This window comes from Cydia fagiglandana, chromosome 22 (genome assembly GCF_963556715.1).
Source record: "Cydia fagiglandana chromosome 22, ilCydFagi1.1, whole genome shotgun sequence".
NCBI classification, from domain to species: Eukaryota; Metazoa; Arthropoda; class Insecta; order Lepidoptera; family Tortricidae; genus Cydia; species Cydia fagiglandana.
In genome coordinates this window covers 1,895,542-1,916,687 of record NC_085953.1, presented here as the reverse complement: position 1 = coordinate 1,916,687, position 21,146 = coordinate 1,895,542, and the positions used below count along the sequence as shown (strand labels likewise).

Here is a 21,146-nt window from a genome sequence, read left to right as displayed (position 1 = left end):
AAGTAGTACACGAAATATTTACATAATGTTCCGTATTAATAGGTAATATTTGAAGATCAAAAGTTCTCTAACATAAATACAAGATCACAACATTGTCATCACAGTTCATTGACGTTGACGTACAAAAGTACGTCAAATAGGTATGCAATATTAATACCAGCATAATGAAAATTAATTCCAATCAATAAGTATGAGTCTTCAAACTTTTTTCATTCTAAGCCGGGTTTCAAGGAGCAAATTACTTAAATGATATTGGAATCGTATTGTTTTAAGATAGTTTACTGCGTTTTTCAACCATTATGCCCCAACAAATCAAATCTAAGATGAGACTCGAGCTCCATGTGATGATAATTATTTACCCTGTTTTTTTAAATACTATTTGTCTACTGGTATACTTTTTCGTATATGTATATGACTTAATGTCGAAATAAATGCGAAAACCAACTGTCATTTTAATTAAATTCGCGATACGTGTACTTTGATCCGAGCCCAGTGGGCATCTGATCAAAGAAGTTGCGTGCACGGAACCGCTGATATCATATTTTCGAACTTATTTAGTGAATGTGAAATTAAAAAAAAAAGTAATCCTGGTAGTCGTTCAAGCATACAATTGCGCGTACATAGAAGCAGTTTTCATATTTCTATCTTTTGTGCACAAATTGTTACGAATCTTTAAAGTCCGTTTTAGACCTATGTTCGTGATCGTTTTCTATCGAGCAAAAGTCAAAAACTTAGGATTCTAATCACTCCACTCACTAGAAAAAGCCCTCAAGTTTGCTAATTGAATGTATGGCAGCCGTATTGTGATCCAAAAAAGAGCTACGGCTTTTAAAAAACTCCGTTTTCTGAACTCACTGCACCTTAAGTAACTATTAAAGAAGAATTATGTACCTATAATGATACCTACTTTTTGTAGGTATCCTAATGCCTGGTATAAAAGGTATTAGTAGTCCTTCTGAACTGTTGTTGATTGGTTTTAGCGTCACATTATGTAGAAATGTTACTGTCTTCTCATACAATGTGAATGTGACGACTGGTACCAATGCATCGTATCGTATGGCGTCAACTGGAGACCAAGGCCCGAAAGGTTTAGATTTAAGCTTTAACACTCGTATTCAAACCCCGGCCCGAACCAATAAGTTTTCGGAACTTATGTACGAAATATCATTTGATATTTACCAGTTGCTTTTCGGTGAAGGAAAACATCGTGAGGAAACCGGACTAATCCCTAATAAGGCCTAGTTTCCCCTCTGGGTTGGAAGGTCAGATGGCAGTCGCTTTCGTTAAAACTAGTGCCTAGGTCAAATCATGGGATTAGTTGTTAAGCGGACCCCAGGCTCCCATGAGCTGTGGTAAAATGCCGGGATAACGCGAGGAAGAAGGACTTGTATAAAACACGACCAAGAGGTCCGGTTGTGGATAGGTAATACAAGACATAAACAAGTAGGGTGACTGTTACCTACCTAATTGGCCACTATACAGTAATTGGCCACTCTTAGCAATAAAACTTATTTTGGCTTATTTCTTTCCGATTTGTTAGGAAAGGCCAATTACTATCTAAGTTTTGGAAAATAACTGTAGCACCTACCAGCCCTAGCAGGGTCCACACAGTCTACTGCTTAACTCAGGTGGTTGACTACGGTCTCTGGTTTCACTACATATGTATAGGTCTATCATACAGGCTGATAGAAAAGGAGTACCTCTGAGGAGGGTTCAAACAGAAAATAAGACTTCTGTGCGGCTTAGAGTCTGTGCGGAAATAGTCGTGAAATGAAGGGGAGCTCAAACAATCTCCAACTCTTCTCTTTCCGCACAGACCCTAGCTTATTATTTTATAGATGATTTTTCCAATAAAACATTGCCCCTTCCACGTCACAAACGGGTGCTAACAAGTCAGATTTTTCGCCACTCGTATTTTTAAACTGTTATAAATGTCTAAGGAAAAAGTGACCAAGGCCTCCAGTGCCCCAGGCCAGGCTGGAATCGAACCAGCGTTCTCTGCTATCGCGGCAGGTGCCTGAACCACTCGGCCAACGGGCACTCGTAGTTTTGTTCAGCTACCAAAAGATAAAAAAAATATGGTTGTCTGTAAAGCCGGTTTATGTACGATAATTTTCCGTGATAACGTCATAAGAAAACTTTACCATTACATTACGTAACGTTACGATGGAGATCTGTCCACAACGTGACACTTTTTCGTGCATGCTAGAGTCAGACCAAGAAAAGTCTGCAGCGGATTTGATAGCCCACGCAGTGCACGTGTTATTTTAAACGTCAAGCTTCTATGAAAATAATATGACGTATAAATAACACTTACACTGCGTGGGCTATCAAATCCGCTGCAGACTATCCTTGGTCCGACTCTACCGTGTTCATCAATTTATAAGACGTTTAATCACGTCAAAACTACAAAGGTCTAGTTGGTAGTTTTTATCTGCGTTAGTCTCGCCCTGTCACATTCTAACGCGTAATATAACACATATAGCGATGCCATAATATTATTCCAACGTGCGAAAGGGACAGATAGCGCAGACATATATTTCCCCAAGTTACCAGTAGGAACCTATTTTTCCTTTTCCCGGGTCTCGAGAGACGATTTATTTTCCTTACCTCGATGTTATATGGCTCGCCTTCGACTTTAATAGGAATTTAATGGGAATACTTTTGCAATTTAAAAATAGACTAGATTTAGATAAAACACATTTATTGTAAAAAAAAATATCTACCTACATATACCACTGTTTTCTTAATACATACAGTATGTGTCTGACCATGGGGCTTTAATTCCAGGGCTTGATTTTACTCGCTAAACTGAGTTACTTATACTATGGGACCAACCCTAAAATCGGGGAATATTTTTTGGCTTTTCCATTGAAAACGTCGACATCTGATCAGCCAAAATGTATGAAAATGTAAAAAAATTTTTCGGGATTTCGGGGTTGGTGCCATAATAAAAGTAGCTCAGTTTAGCGAGTAGAATCGAGCCCTGAATTTATAGCCCCATGGTCAGTAACACCCTGTATATTATTATCCAAACTGGTGGTAGCCCTACTGGAATACATAGGTATAATAAAACAGTGGAAACTATTAAGGAATTGGTTTGTTTAAAATAGTTTATATTAGGACTTGTTCAGATATCAAATTTAGGTGTCTTTTTATTCTTTTGTCTATGGTTTTACTGAGTTGAAAAGGCTCTTTTGAGTTTTTTTCCAAAACACTAGATTTTTTGCAATTTTCGAGTAAGTAGTTTACTTAAGGTACTTATTTCTGTGTTAGGCCAATTTAGACAGATCGTTCATAAAAATCCAGGTCAGTAGTTTTGATCCTCCGGTAGAACACACAACACAAACGTACCCACCTCACCTACAGACATACTGCCGTATTTAAACTTCAAGATATTCACAAGAGACGACACGTACTAGATCCATTCTAGATACGTTATCGTTTAGATATCAACTAGTTCTCTTTTGCAGCGCAATTCGGGCAAACAATGTCACTTTTACGTTAGATAGAGTAAGATATCTATTAGATGTGAATTGGATCTCAAAGTCATATCCTGTGGAAATCGTTCAAGAGTATCTCCAGAATCGCGCAAATGTCAAATTTGACAGGTTAGATCTTAAACATATCGTTATTGTATCTTGGTGATGTCTAAAAGACGATCTAGATGTCTATTTCAAAATAAGAATCGGGCCCATAGATTGCAAAAATCATAATAACCCTTACTTATGAATTTGCTCAGAAAAAAATCTTGTATTTAAACAGCTTGGGTTAACCATTAATTTCCCAAGTCGATAAAAAACGTCGATAACTTAGTAAACAAACGTCAGCTGCTCATCGATTTTACAAAATCGATAGAACGGTACCCACATAACCATTTTATCGATAAAAGCGTAAATAGACGTGGTAGTTTAGGAGCAATGCACTTAAATATGTGCTGTAAAGTGTACCTACTCGTATACTAATACGTGATAAGATAGTCCTATATTATCTTGTTGTATTTGTTTGTTATATTACTACTGTTCTTTTTAGGGTTCCGTACCCAAAGATAAAACGGGACCCTATTACTAAGACTTCGCTGTCCGTCCGTCCGTCCGTCCGTCTGTCACCAGGCTGTATCTCACGAACCGTGATAGCTAGACAGTTGAAATTTTCACAGATGATGTATTTCTGTTGCCGCTATAACAACAAATACTAAAAACAGAATAAAATAAAGATTTAAATGGGGCTCCCATACAACAAACGTGATTTTTGACCAAAGTTAAGCAACGTCGGGAGTGGTCAGTACTTGGATGGGTGACCGTTTTTTTTTGCTTTTTTTTTGTTTTTTTTTGCATTATGGTACGGAACCCTTCGTGCGTGAGTCCGACTCGCTCTTGCCCGGTTTCATTATTATTATATGTGAATGCACAGGCAGCTTAAAGCTGATACGTGCACATCAATGTCGACTTGTGTTTTGTAGTCTACGAAAGTGTTCATCGAGTTTGTTTTTAAAAGAGTCCCAGAGAGAGAGAGGGAGAGAGAGGGTTTGTTTAAGAAAGAGAGAGAGAGAGAGTTTTACGGTTAATTATAGGGGTTTATAGGTGTTATAAGTTATAAAGCAATTATTATTTAAATTGTAAAAGTCTAGATAATTCATTAATTAACCTAAAAAAAGGTAGGAGTTCATAGGGTTACATATGACAGTGTGAATCTATAATTCGTTTTTTTAGCATTTGACAATAGGTAAACAATCTTGACGTGCAGTCTTTTTATTGAAAAACACCTTCAAAAATAAGTCACGACGAACATGTAACAATTATGGATTATATACGATTATTTCCTTTATTCTTTTGGTTTTATAAATTAGTAACTGATTTTCAAAAAGCGTTTTTCAATTAAAAGACACGTCAAGATCGCGTAGTATTTTTCTAATGCTAAGAAAACGAACTATACTTAGTTGAAGTATTTTGAGTGCAGACGTATTTACAACCATAGGTTGCGAAAATATGTCGAAATGCTTTTTTATATTTTTTAAATATACTGCGGCAAGCAGAACATTCAACAATTACGCTTTAATCACAATTCTACTCATTTAAAGTTGCAATCATAACGTACGTTGTTGTTACTAGACATAGTTAAGAATAAGTTGCCTGATACTCACTGTCTATATATATATATATATGTCCTACATATGTGACTACTACCTGTATCTATGAAATAAAACTCTTGAAACGGATTATATCGCGTATATCGAATTCATACTTCATCCCAACGACGTTTCAAACCCTTTACAGCGCTCGTGGTCAACGGGTGACAGGAAAAACTACACTGTGATATAAGAATAGTTGGACCAAAAAAAGTCTGCAGCGGATTTGATAGCCCACGCAGTGCAAGTGTCATTTTTACGTCATAATTTCATAGAAGTTTGACGTTTTAAATAACACTTTCATTGCGTGGTCTATCAAATCCGCTGCAGACTATTCATGGTCTGATTTTAATCCATTTCAATAGTTTAATTTCATGAGTAACTATCGCGGTAACCGAAGACAATAATTATTATACTTGTATCTATTTCTGTTTAAAAAAAAATCGTGACATCGCGCGGCTCTACCATTAGTTATTTTACATTTATAATTACACTGTGGTGTGTTTGGATAATAATATACCTACAAATTTTATGATATGAAAATTAGACTTATTTTCGTTTTTTTTTCTATCGAGCCAACTAACCTATAAACAAATTTCCTTTTGGTTTCATGGTATTTACCCTAAACGTTTAACAATTTATTGTATAAACTACAATTTTACGTTACTCCCTCTTAAACTGTGCTACACCGCGCCTCCTCACGGTAGTCGATAAGTTGGTAAACAGCGTCAGCTGCAGCATCGATTGTCGAGAATCGATGCCGCGCGGTCGATGCGGCGCGTCACTAGTGCGGGGGCTCGTGCGAATGGGTTTTAAGGTGTGCGCTATGCAAGTTATAGGGCTGCGTGCGTTTTTATCGACGCGATATACAAACGTCATTGTTATCACCACGTGACTGAAAGATATGCGTTTTCAAATTGATAAATGGGGCCATCATATCCGTTAAGTACGCATTTATGCGATGAAATCAGATGAACAATTCTGCCACTTTGGAAAAGCCTGTAGATATAACCTTATAAAATATAACAACAATTATTAAATTGGTAAAAATAACTATCAGTTTGACTGGATAGCATTAAAATTTAAGAAATACTGGGTTGGGTAGCGACGAGATTTTAAGAAGGCTTTTCCCGCCACTTAGTATCATATCGACAAGTTGGTAAACAGCGTCACTTGCAGCAGCATCGATTGTCGAGAATCAATGCCACGCGGTCGATTCGGCGCGTCACTACTGCAGGGGCACGTGCGAATGGATTTTAAGATGGGTTTCGATAGTTTTACGTGTTATGTTTTTACGTTTTACGGTTAAGGAATACGGGACGGGGCGCACTTGTGTGATGGAATGAAATGGTTATGTATATCTTGCCGCTATTAGTAAAACTAGGCTGTGTTTGGTGACGACGAATTTTTAATATTTAATCAATCTACTGTAACATCTGTAACCCATTTTATACCTGGACGTTACATGAAACACACACGTAGCTAAAACATAAGTAGGACTTTACCGCCACTTCGCATAAAGTCGATAAGTTTGTAAACAGGGTCATCCATGCCGCGAGGCCGATGCGGCGCGTCACTACGAGCATTTCATAATCTTATCTCGATGTAATAAGGTTCACTAACTGTCAGTTAACTGTGCCGATAAAATTAGTACTTAGCTGCTTAGATGTTGTAATAAACTAACGTCTTGCAACATTGATAGAGTAGAGTAATACGGAAAGAAAGGAAAGATTCCCGCGTTGTCGTCAAGTCGATAGTAACAGGGTCAGCAGCCGCATCGATTGTACGCAATCGATGCCGCGCGGTCGATGCGGCGCGTCACTACGCCACACCGTAGCTGCTGTTGGGATACACGGCCCGATTGTAACTCCTCTAGTTGCCCATAGACCTATAAAAAGGTCTCCTGTTCCATTCTAATTTGAATCTTTGTTTTGAGAAATCAAAATTGCATTTTTCTTGGCAAGTTTTGACGTCTGGGCGGATAGACGATATGATACGTCAATTAGTCGTTAATGTTAAGATAAGTAAGAAGTAAACGAAATCTAAGTGTTAGCATGCAAGGTTTATCTGTTAATGCTAATATTACATTATAAAATAAATGAAATTAATAGATCTAGAAACGATATAAATTAGATGTGTCAGTGTTAAATGTGACGTTTTTTCAAACAAAAACGTCACTTTGGACACTGACACATGTAATCCATATCGTTTCTAGATCTATTAATTGACGTATCATATAGTTCAAATCGGGTCAGTCAGGTTAAAATAAATAAATATTATAGGACATTTTTACACAAATTGACTAAGCCCCACGGTAAGCTCAAGAAGGCTTGTGTTGTGGGTACTCAGACAACGATATAGGGTAAGACCACCAGTGAATGAACACTTAAGCAATTATCCAAGTTTGAAAAATCATTGCTCAGCATTCATTAATAATTGGAATAATTAACTGCAATTTAATCAATCCTCATTTAATAAATAACAAAGTAATTTCTGCGATTTTTAATTACTTTCATAGTTTTTGAGTTATACCAGAATTTACCAAAAACTACCCAAAAACCTAATGAATGAACATAAAAATTAGTGAATGAACACCGAAAAACCCAGTGAATGAACATTATTTAACTGTTTTTAATTAGCATAATAAAATCATTTTTATCACAAACACCGTTTCCGGCTCTATTTTAATAGGTATAGCGATAGCGTTTATACCTTTTTATCCCTCCATATTGACTTCAAATCGATTAGAATGTAATAAAATGATGGTTATTCACCAATAACATAGAAACCCGTTACATATTAAAAGGAAAAACTAAAATCAACCATTAAAACAAGAACCAACGTGCATATTTTGATGAAAAGGGGTCATACTCACCAAATAATGCTTAAAATAATAAACTTGTCACTGCATTATTCGTGGTTACACTGTTCATACATAGAATTAGTAGAAATCCAATAAATGAACAAGCCAAATTTTGTATTGTTCATACATAGGCATGACTAATCTAGTAAATGGACTATAAAAATTTGGTTTGTTCCAATACTGGCTAAATGAATGAGAATCGTTTTCTATGGAGAATCACAAAAAACAAGCTCAATACGATTGCGTTTACATATACATTTGGGAAAAAAATGAAATCTCCGCGACACCAGTAAATGAACACACTGTTCATTTACTGGTTTCAGAACATTTGATGAGCCAGTAATGGAACTATAAAAAATAAAGACTTAATCGCATAATACGCCGACAAAATGTACATAAATAGAAGGTTTAACTCTTAATCTAACCAAATAACTAAACTTTGTACTGGTAAAGATTAAATAAGCACTTCATATGTTGCTCCAAACGTACACTGTTCTTATCTGGGATCTAATGTTTCCATACAAAACTTCAAATCCAGAAACACGTAAACTTCAAACGCCAGTCACATCCTAACTGGTCGAAAATAAATTTATTACGGGTTGTCATTGCATAGGAAATAGAGTTGTTAATAAGAAAAAAAATAAGGCAAGTGGAAGAAATTGCTATATTTCTTATTTTAGACAAAAAACGTGATTTTGTTCATTCACTGGGGGTGTTCATTCACTGGAGGGTTTACCCTATATAATAAGGTTAAGAATGTATTAGGTATATATATATATATAGATAAGAGTGATAGAGATATAGATAACGTAATTTAATTTCTATTAGCGATTTTCGCGGTAGACCTTCAGTTCAGGAATTAAGGATCTTTGAGACAAATGACCTATGTATGATTTTATTGTCTTCTGCACTTTTAGTGAATCAGTAAGTTTTATTATGTTCTAGGAAAATGGAATAGGTACTTAACTATGCTTAAAAGCTATTAAAAAAATTCCATTTTAACATGTATTAGGCAATCATGTCGATGGCTATTTATGTACTTTTCGAGTTTTTGAGTTTTATTATCAGTTGCGACATTAAAATAAGAGTGAACATTTTTGAAAAGTATTTATATAATTTATTCTCTGTTCTCTGTGAATATGTTTTGGAAAAATAATACTTTGATACTCTTACTGAAGTATCAGATAACCTTCTACGGTCGAGATAGTACCTACAAATACCTACATACATTTTTGATGGTCTCGGACGATAAAAATTGGCACACTGAATAATACCTACGTCCATGTACCCTATTCACCAATGTGACAATTGTGACATCTGAAAAGTGACATAGGTGAAGATAAAGTGAGAAAAGATACGGCCTGGCAAAACCTTTTGTCACATCGGCAGATATAATATAGGTAACCTCTAGCGGTCTATAATACTAAGAAAAACTGGACAAGTTCGAGTCGTACTCGCCCACCGAGGGTTCCGTATTTTTTAGTATTTTTTGTTACAGCGTAACACATCATCTGTGAAAATTTCAACTGTCTAGCTATCACGGTTCATGAGATACAGCCTGGTGACAGACAGACAGACGGACAGTGGAGTCGTAAATGTCGTAATAGGGTCCCGTGTTTACCCTTTGGGTACGGAACCCTAAAATTTAAATCAATGGTATTAGAAAATAGAATTGAATTTGCTTTTGTTTTAATATCGAGCGAAATAAAACAATAGAAACTCTGGTCCATTTAATAACTATTCAAATTTAATTGTAGGTGATTAATACTATTATTAGGCCGTCCTGATAATGTGAATAATGGGACGCTAGAGGATAATTAATAGTAATACAGAGCCATAATTCGAATCAGAGTTAGACCAATACAAGAAAAGTCGGTATTCAAAAACAATAAAACCCAATTTGTAAAAGTCTTATCACGACTGCCTGTATATTGTCAAATGACACATTCGCTATTAAACATCAAACATCAACATTTATTCAGCAAATAGGCCACAAGGGCACTTTTACACCTCAACATTGAATTTACATAAAGCAAAAATAATAACATCAACAATTTTATAAAATAAAACTAACAATTCAGTCTAACATATTACAATTACTAAGAGATGTATATGGTCTCTTAATGTCGAATTACATACAAAATACAGATAAAAAAAACACAAAAAAATCTATAACATTTAGAGGTGTAAATGTCTCTAGTTGTCAGAACTATAAGATTATATAGTTTATCAAGTTATCCTTAGAGATGTATAGGGTCTCCAAGAGTCAATATCCTGTATAATTAATACATTCATTAAGAGAAAAGAAACACACGAGAACAGAATGACTATTGTCTGCGTAACTTACTTATATGCATCTCACTCGTACTCGCATATTAGTGCGAGCGAAATGTGAAATCATTTATACAGGTGAGAAAAATAGGTCATAATTTGAAAACAAAATTTATTTGCTGAAATGAAAAAAACCAACGCTTTTACTTTATTAAAAATAAATTTGAGATTTTTTAAGAATATTTAACTTTTAAAAAGTTCAGGCTGTCTAAAAACAAAACAATACCTCTCTGCCAGTATCTCAGAATAGAAAAATATAATTGTTTGAGTTAAAATATATTTTGACAGGTATATGCTAAAGAAATATTTAAATCACTGGGCCACTTGCACCATCCCACTAACCCGGGTTAACCGGTTAAACCTGGAGTTACCACGGGTACCAGTACGATTTGATACCGGGTTAACGGATTAACCGGTTAACGCCGGGTTAGTGGCATGGTGCAAGTGGGGCTTAAAAAACCGGTTGTTTACAAAAAAAAATGTCGATAAAATTAAAAACAAAACATTAAAAATTCAAAAAGAGAATTTCGATTGCCTCGCCATAATCCGGCACCACATGGCGGCGTGACGTCACGCCCCTCCCCTGCTCGCTATCGATCCGTGCCCCCCCTCCCCTCCGCGCCGCCCCCGCACCGGCCAGGACGGTTTTCGTAATTATACCGCTGTGACTCCCTCTTTATTTGTAGGGCTTGGGGGTTGTGCTTTTTGAGGGATCTAGTTTTGACTGTTTGGAGTAGATATAAAGTTGAAAATTTTTCATGAGTCAAAATTTTTCAACAGTTCAAAATTTATAATGCCATGGTGTCCTTTTTTTGGGACTTATGACTTTATGCGTTTTGAGGATTGTAAGGTTTCGTTGACTGAAAGCAAAGCTTCCACTACGAAGCATTTTTTTCTCACATAGCGATTAGGTATTTTATGTTTTTCCTGCAATCGTCCTGATGTGCAGTCGGAAAAATTCCAAACTTCGAAATTTTTACAAGGAAAAAATTCGGAAACTTCATTTATTTTTGTATGGGAATTGAAATTTTCGATTTCCGAAATGAAAGTTCCCTTTGTTTCATGGGAATTTTCCTGAAATTTCTGAGGCATTTTTCAACTTTTTGGAAACTTTCAGCAACTTGCACATCTGTAATATTTTCTAATAAAAACATATTGAGTGTTCAAGTTTTACGAATTATATTCATTCAATTTTTTTTACTATTTGTGGTATCATACAAATAGTAAAAAAAAATCCCATGAAACAAAGGGAACTTTAACTACTAAGACTTTGGGTTAGGTATGACAATAATTAGGTAGGTACATATCTCATAGGTTTTACAAATATTATTTATCTAAAAGTTTAACCAAGTTCTCTAACCAAGCCAGAGCCACAGATTACCAATTTACATTTCCAGATTCACCACAGCAGGCGACGAAAGGCGACAATGTAAACAACATACAGCCATACTGCCCGCCCCGGGAATTCCAGGGATCCCAGGGGCCCCAGGGGCCCAGCCCGGGGTACCAGCCCCAATCCTGGGACACGGCTGGATACGAACCAGCTGGGGATGTTTCGTGCTTGTGAGTCCTGTCCTGATTTATCCACAACCAAAAATCCTTCATTCCTCTTTTGTTTGTTTTTCTTTTTTTTAATGAAGCGTGGATACCCTGTAAAAGGGATCAATTTTTTTTTGTTTCGATGAGTTTTGTCTATCCCAATCCCTTTTTTGTGGCTGCGTAGCAGTGGACTTAGTTTCTTATAGGTATTATAAAATATATAGCTTGCAAGGTAACATATATACATATAAAACATATATTTTTGATTAAGTGTTTTGATTTAACAGGTCGCTTTTAGACAAAAAATGTCTAAGTTTTTTTTTACGTTTTTATTTACATCGATCTCATACAAGTAAATGTGTAAAATGTATAGAGATTTGCTCGTTTAGATGTTTGTTTTTGGATTGGCAGTATCTTTACCTTAGTTTTAGTTTAGACAAGCTATAAATGCTTCTGATGGCAACGATACTGCCTTTTCAAGCCAAAACTGTCCGTCATAGAGGATGTTTTTGAAATAATTTTAGCAATAAGTGTATTTGTTAGCTTCAAGAAGCCAAGATGAATGTTAGACTGCTACCGCTGCCCCGGTCCCTCCCTTTTTGTTTTCCCCTGCGTCGGCTGCAATAGTTTTGAATATTATTTTATAGGTGCCTGAAGGTCAGAACCCTTTGTTAATGTTGTTTACATTGTCGCCAGGTATGCCTTTTAATTAATACGTTTGGTGTTTAACATTATCTGACATAATATGAAATATCTACTTTTTACTTCTTTCTCATTGTTTTATTCTTCAAATTTATTGTGTACTTATATTTAAATGTTAATTTTTATCAATAATTTCAGTATTTATTCCGTTATGTCAGATATATAGTGAAATAGAAAAAAAGCGAAATTTATATCGTTTTTAAAAATGGCCCCACGTTTGGGCGCCATTTAGAATTATAAGGAAAACTAGGATAGATCAAAAGTAGTCTTTACTCGCACTTTTACGTAAAGCATTTTTTTCACTTTCTTTTTCGTGAAGTAGAGTGCGTATGAAGACAGCTTAGTTAATGTCTTAGTGGCATGTTTGTTGTTACCTATTAGTTGATCTGCATTTCTTAAAAAGGACAATTCAGTTCACTTTAAGAAAAGACAAGTATTCAACTCTTTCTAGCACTACTGAGTGAAAAGAGATGGATCCCTTAACAATTGACAAGCACAGATACAATAAAAATAGTGAAAAAGCACATACTGTTAAGTCCTTTTGTAAAGATGCAGCGTTAGGTGATCAAGAAACCAGTAATATTGAGCCCTGTCAATTGCAGTTATGAGAGTTCTTTTATTTCTGGTCCTTTTTTTAACTTCGTTATTTATTTTTATATTAACATGGTTTTTATTTTCTTGTTTCAGCGGCCCAGATTCCTCAGAGAGGCAGTAAGTATCAGGAAACGTCGCATTTAATTAATTAAAAAAATATATTCTGTACTGCATATTAGTTCTTCAAAAGCAAGTAGTGCAAAGCCTTTTATGACAGGCTGAATTTGTCAGCAAATTGGTTTTTGCTTAATTATTCAAAATCGAACGTTATGTTACTGTGCGTAGAGAACAACTCTCTTGAGTTCATGATTTACTTCAATACTCTGGAGTAATGAAACAGTAGCATTTAAAAATAAATAAGAATCATTACAAATATACTTCTATCTTTAGAATTGTTCGATTTGATGATCATATAAAGAAAGCATACTTCTTTATCCAGTAATAGGCGGGGATATACGATTTTGAGAGCAAATAAAATCCCTTTAGCAAGTAGAAATCTATTACCTGTACACATACTCTCCCATCCGAGACGTTATTATTATATCCTCCTTAGACCCAAGGTCCTACCTATACTACTTATTCAGTTTGATGAAATTTAAATCATATTCAATTGGATCATATTCATCCAGTTTTCAAACCAAACAAAATCAACTCTGTTTCCTACACTTTTTTCGTTTAATAGCTTATTTTGTGTCCCACTGCTCGGCAAACGCTCCCGCCAGTCGCTGCAAAAAGTGTCGAGTTCATCCTGCTATCTCTTCTTGGTCTGCCTCTGCCCCGGCGGGTGTATGCTGCGGCGGGCATTCGGTAGCCAATTTGACCCACCGATCCGGGTGCATACGGCAGACATGTCCCGCCCCAATCCCACTTAAACTACACTATAGGTTCAAATTTTAGTGGCAAATTTTGGATTTTTCATTCGCATGGCTAGGACTTAAGAGGCTATGTATAATGTATGTACATATGTGAGGAAAGAACACAATCTAATAATAATCTCAAGGTGTGTTTGTCACGTCGTCAGGCTGCAAGCGCAAGGAGGAGCTGGTGTCGGATACGCTGCCTTCCCCGAAGAAGCCCCGTTTGGTTTTCACAGACCTCCAGCGGCGTACTCTACAGGCTATTTTTAAGGTACAATAAAATACAATACTCTTTATTGCGCACCTCACATTATACCGTAAGGTACCCTTTTTTTAAGAATTTTTCTGTTTTTCTAAGGTGCTGGTTCGAATCCGACCTTCAGCACTTCGTCGCTTTTGCTTTAATACATAAATGAATTAAATATTTAGATTCATAATAAAGTTATGTAACTATACATAAATACATCTACATATATGACATCTATTTCAGTTTACCTTTTTCTTCATTCTACATAATAGCCTTTTCTACATCAATAGTCTATTATCCTACGTAATTTTAAACTAATATCTATGTACTCTACTAATTTATATGTGTACATAATAATAGTCATTAACATAGATGCGACTGAAATTAGTGTCGAAAGAACTGTTACCGTGCCTCGTTGTTTTTTTTATGATATACTTAGAAGGCAAACGAGCGGACGAAACGCCTGATGGTACATTACTATGTTCTGTCTACTAAATAAGTAATCTGTAGCCATAACTAACAACACCTAATCTCAATTCCAGGAAACAAAGCGGCCCTCAAAAGAGATGCAGGTGACAATAGCGCGCCAACTCGGCTTGGAGCCCACCACCGTCGGCAATTTCTTCATGAACGCGCGCCGGAGATCAATGGACAAGTGGAAAGACGACGACGCACCATCAACAGACCTAGACCAGCAGCTGGACCACGACATGGATCATGTTCCAAGTCTAGATTCAGCAGAATCCGATGACGAACATGACGAACAGGACGATCACCTCTTGTGACGCCGTATTCCTCAGCAGCATCTGTTAGTGCTATGAAGGTTCGGAGTTGTCTTTGATTTCGAAGCTGCGAGTGCAGGGTAGCATTGGGATTCTTTACACGAAATTAATTTGGTAGCATCTGCTGATATGATTTTCAACAAAATTCTTAGGGCTAGTTGCACCAACCACATTTGACAGACTGATCGACGCGCCCCGGCGCTTTACCATGAAACTTTCCATACATAAAAATTTAGCGAACTCTTTAACGATACGAACAGTTTGGTGCAACCAACCCTTAGTTTTTTTTGTACCTAATCTACTGGAAAGGACGTAAATTTTTAACTTCAGCGAAAATCTTTCACATTTAACTATTTCCAAATATTTATTTTTTATCGGATGGTTGTAAAATTTAAACACTATTTTTATCTGGCGTTTAACTATGATTATCTCTTTCTGGATCAATAGTGTCGTGTGCAAGGATTACTTATGATCATGTAGAACTCTACATGACTAAAAACGAGATGAGCGGCCACAGTGACTTAAATAGGTTAGCCATATTGTTAAATCAGTGTTTCATGATAATAAATGCAAAAAAAAGTTGTGAAGTTAACTATTATACACTATGGTAAATGAAAAATAAGATAGCCCTAAAAATTATTTCGCTGTTGAACATTTTTGTTATTTTCAAAACCCAATTTTGTATCATTCAAGCAGCTATCGCATCTTCGACAACTTCAAACCAAAAATGTACAGTTAAAGCTAAGAACTATTACGACGTGAATTTAGTTAAAGGTGTTGGTTTTCTTTAGGCGATCACAAATTATTGAGTTATTATTACTATAGACCAGCCATACGTCGCAATTGTCGGAATTGCAAACTTTATGTGGCCAAACGTCGTGAGCGCCGAAAAAATCATGGCGCTTACGCGTTTAGTTCGCGAGATTCACGCTCCGCTTCTATGGTTTGTTGTCAAAACAACTCATGGCGCAACATACTGGTTCTCTGTGCCGTTTTTATGCGTTAGAGGGAGCAAGTGATATTGCTATCTCATTCTACCGCATGGCTGCGTCCCTTGGAGTGGCCGGCGTTGGCCCATCGTGTAGAGGAGCCATTAGTAATAATAGTTCGATGTGACTAACGGCATTTATTTCACTTTAAAGTTGAAATTAATTCCAGTGCTTGCCTTTCGGTCTGAATACCGCACCATTATAAAAATATATTAGTTTGTCCTCCTAAGGCCCAATGTCCTACCTATAGTACTTCATCAGTTCCATGAAATTTAAACCATATTCAATTGGAAAAGAGTTGCATTTTAGTTAAATTTACAAACAAATAAAAATGAACTCTATTCTCTATGTATAGCCTGTAGCCGACCAGAAGGGCTAAGATGGCCGACTCTGTATCATTTGTCACCATATCTGTCACGTTCTAACAAGTATATATGTGCGAAAGTGACGCATGACATGACAGGTGATAATAACGAGACCATGCCGATGCAGATGTCAAAACTTGCCAAGAAAAATGCAATTTTGTTTTGCCTCACAAAGATTCAAATTCGAATAGAACAGGAGACCTGTGGCGTCTCCTCTAGCTGTCATTGCCAACGTCATGCCACAATAATCTAACAGATGGCGTTAGGGAGTTAGAACGCACAAACTACTAAGAAGATACTACGTCTAGAACGCAATTAGTATGAGAGACCTACATTGCGTTCTAGACGTAGTATCCTCTTAGTAGTTTGTGCAGAGACCACAGACCTTTTTATGCATCGAATAAATGATGATGATTATGATTATAGGATAGGTTCAAATTTCAGTGGCAAATTTTGGGTTTTTCGTTAGTATGGCTGGGCCTTAGCAGGTTTTTGGTTTCAAACGAGTCAAAAGTCAAGTTATAGCAATATTACCTGGTAGATAGGATAGTAAAGGGTACCGCGAAAGGTCGCCTAAAGAACGCAAAGGATAGATGATGATCTCTAATGTCGAACGTTTCTAGTCAAACGTATTCAAATAGTTATTATAAGTTCTAAATATAATTGTTCTGCAGTAATTTTAGCCGAAATGTGTATTTTTATTTATGTTGTAGAAACAAACTTAGTCACTTGGATACACTGCAAAATACCGTGTTTTTTATAGTAAGAATATGTTGACTTCGTTAAAATTGAGAATATGAAGCCACAATTTAAACAGAACTCAATTTTATACAAAAATGTTTCTTATTAAAGTCATGAGAAACCTTCTTTTTTATTTAATAATTGAAAATAATAGTGTGTTCAAGTGACATACTAAGCTTCAAATAGTTAATAGGAACAATACGCAAAAACTACACCAAAAGTATGGAGCTAGTATTTTTGTAGTTTGTACAGCGACATTTAATTACAATTAGCAAAAATATCCGATTAAATCGGATCTGAATAGGAAAAACACTTAATTTATTTAGTATAAATGATGACACTCGTATTTTATCGCAAAGTAAAATTAAAATTAAAATAAATTTTAAAATTAATGGTTGATTTTAAAATTAGGCAAAGTTATTTTTTTTAATCAATAGGAGTTCATTATGGAAGTTATTTAAGGAAAGGGATCCAAACTGCAAAATTTGACACTAAAATTCCATCTATCTGTTAAAGAAAATATAATTCATTAAAATGACAAGTATTTGAGGATGGATTTGATCTTTTTCGCTAAACTGCGTCCATGCTAGGTAAGTATACGTTTCTATGAAGTTGATTCATCGCATAATAAAAGTACAAAAGATCTGTATGACAAAAACGTTTTTGTATAGTCAAGTATAAAAATAAGGCTGCACAAATCATACTCAAAGATATGTCCCATAGCTCTTATGTCAGTGAATTAAGAACTATGGGACATATTTTTGAATAAGTTGTATGCACCCATATTTTTACACTTGACTGCACTCCTAATAAAAACTTAACCGCGCTAGTTTTTCTTTGATGAATGCGAGTGTCAAAAAGCTCATTATTAATAATTGTTTCTCTAGTCACGAGATCTCAATCGACACATTCCACTGCGTCAGAACGTCGGGCAGCGTGATATTACTTAAATTATAAAAATAACTAGTCATAAACATTACAATCGTGTAAGAAAAGCTTCTCTAACCTCCTTAGTCCCCTATGTCCTTTTAAAAGGACAAAAACAAATCGAGTTTTGAACTATAATGGAATAAGAGAAAGTTCCAAGTTCAAAACTGCAAAAATTAGTCTGGGACTTAGGAGGCTAATACTAAAGAGAAATTGACCCTAGTCCGAGTTGTGCAAAGTAGGAAATAGATAAATAAATATCAGTAAAGCTTAATGTATGTTTTGTAACAAGATAAGACTCTTGACTTAACCATCTTTTCAAAATAATAAAACTTATTGCAATAATAATGTTGCAAAAAGCATCTTTTCAAAATAATAAAACAACTTGTTGCAATAATAATGTTGCAAAAAGTAATTTTAAGATTATTTACATCGTTTAATTTAAGTAATTTAATTTTAAATAACTTATTTATTTGATTAAGCTAGTCGACTTTTTACCTTTTACCACCAAAGATATAATAGTGATGTGCAATTCATGTTATTATTAAAAGAGAAATAATTTGTTTAAAAGACGTTCGAAGATGTGTAGAAAAATAATAATATGATGTCTTTATAGACAAATTGTGTCTCGATACACTTATAAATAAACATTATTATTTTATTTATCATAGTAATAATAAACGCGCATTTTTTGTTTTGTATTTAATGAAATGCGCACAATAAGTATTATTAATAATTATTGTAATGAAAAGAACTGTTTCAGCTAGTGTTTTCTGGATTATTTCGGTACAGAATGGATATTTTTGTCGATATATAGTGCGCTTTCAAATGTACATAGTACGTGAACATAATGTTAAGATTAAATGTACATTTTACAAAGAGTCTTGTTGTTTTTTTTCTTCTCATTTCAACAAGGAACTGTATTAATTTTATCATGGCATTTAAAAAATAAAAATAGAATATTCTATCCTTCTAAAGCCTTATCCTTCGTATGTCATTTCACATTACGTATTTTACGTACAGATGTAGAGTACATAATAATATTCTCTCGTATTTTCACGGAAACGTATGAACGTGTCTTGCTATAATATTTCAGCCAGTCTCGGTACAAAAAGTACAGAGGTTGACTGAAGTAGACAAATACGAACGTTTCCGAGAAAGTACGATGGAAAACAATTATGCAGTACATCGGTACGTTTCTGGTTGAAGAAACGTCACTTTTGACTCTGATACATCGTATCCACAACTAATCCAGATCTAATTCAGACCTATTATTAAAATTGAATACGCCTGCAAGCCTATTATGGATCGCTTTATCCACATTTATCCACGTGATAAAACAACTGTCACTTTTTAACTCTGCGGGATAGAAAGAGACGGACATCGTTTTATCACGCTGTCACGTAGACAAATTAAATACGACCATCATATCCGTACTGGATTGTGTTTAAAATATTTTTTACTTATTCTTCGCATAACATCTTGTCTGGACATGATAAGAACCTGGCAGAACTATTAAGTCATCTTTTTGAATATTTGCGAGAACGATATTTTTTGATCTATACAGCACAACCGAGGTTTGTACCCAAGATTTTTGATCACCACACATACATACATGAAAGATTAAGCTGTGTGGTGCTCCCCTTATGTTTTCATATTGAAAACGACAATTAGTTTTAGGAGAAAGTGAAACCCTGTTTATAAATGTATAAATATGCAGTAATATGGGATATTATAATCATAGGACGCCTAGTCAAAATGTATTGGCCCTCAAAGATCTGTCCTTTCTTCCTCAAGATATGACTATTAGCGCCATCTGACATTTAGTTTGGCAAGCATTAACTATCTGTCGTACGCTGAAACGACTAGATGTCGCTGCTAAAATCCAAATCTTATTTATAGCGCCATCTATCAGTTGGCTGGGAAACTAATTTGTTACTAAGCAAGCTATTAAGTACGGTGTATTGTTGGTCTCGTCATCTGTATACCGAATACAATATTTGAATTCTTGGCTCGTTTGGTGGACGCCATTCGGAATATTGCGGGTCACTTCTGAATAAGATTGGCCCAGGACCGGGTTAAGTACCATAATAGAAGAGAGGCATATGCTCAGCAGTGAGCGGCATAAAAACTTGGTTCATTAAATCTGTGCCTCCAGTGTTAAACTCAAAAGGGTTAAACCCAAAAATGTAATTTTTCAGTATGGCCGAAAAACGTTTCAAACCGTGTTTTCTATGCATTGTTTCTAAAAAAATTAGGTTTTTGTTTTTAGTTTAGATAGTTTAAGTCATGAATTATAACTTGTCATTTAAATTAACCTGACATATGTGTAAGTAACGGAAATATTGGCTTTCAAAAATAACTTAAATCCCTTTTCACAAAAATAATGAATGTGTGAAAAGGTTAAACTGCACTTTCTCTAGTGTTGCTAAAATCTTTTTGAACTTTTGTGTTGTGTAAAGAAACCATTCTGGGAACTAAATATTGCATTTTTTTAGATTGATGGTACAAAAAACAAACCAAAGAGAATAATATTAATGTAATTAAAGAGTGACTTAATATATTTAATTACTCTGTTGAAATTGTGAATGGTTGCTGAACAGAGTAATGTTGTACTGTTGTACTGTAGTAGTGTTGTACTGACAACAGGGCAGTTGTACTTGTTTGTCTTACTTCCCCATCTTTGTTTTTTTATTTTTTGTTTTTGTTGCACAATTATTTCATAATCAGCCTTTTAGATGTCTTTTCTTCTAAAGGACTTTCTTTTTGATATTTGACTTCCACCGTTTTGCACAACATTGACCAACAAGAAAAAATTATAGGGAAAGGAATCTAAGTGAACATTAACCATAATCATTAACTCAATTTAGCGAAACTAGATGGTGAAAAACGGTCAAAGTAAATTATTTATACCCCTTTACACATCATGACGTCTTAAAAAATGTTTGTGAATAATAAAAAATCTTAAGTTTTACCGTCATTCACGAACTAGACTCGGTAGTTGAAATAGATCTAAGTGAATTTTGATTTCTTTACACCGAATGTTTCTTGAAATGTAGTTTATTCATTAAGATTAAACTT

General features: G+C 35.2%; 1 protein-coding gene and 1 long non-coding RNA gene across 2 annotated transcripts in view; one reads left to right on the top strand and one right to left on the bottom strand.

Annotated features, from left to right (window-relative positions):
- Window positions 1-18,946, top strand: part of LOC134675574 (hepatocyte nuclear factor 6-like) — a 30,812-nt gene extending 11,866 nt beyond the window's left edge. The window contains exons 2-4 of the mRNA XM_063533876.1: window positions 13,251-13,274; window positions 14,179-14,285; window positions 14,804-18,946. Coding sequence (XP_063389946.1) covers window positions 13,251-13,274; window positions 14,179-14,285; window positions 14,804-15,046 — 374 coding nt within the window. The 3' untranslated portion in view covers window positions 15,047-18,946. The remainder of the gene's footprint in view (window positions 1-13,250; window positions 13,275-14,178; window positions 14,286-14,803) is intronic.
- LOC134675587 (uncharacterized) overlaps window positions 1-21,146 on the bottom strand; it is a 358,978-nt gene that overhangs the window by 142,258 nt on the left and 195,574 nt on the right. The gene's annotated exons all lie outside the window — the stretch shown is intronic.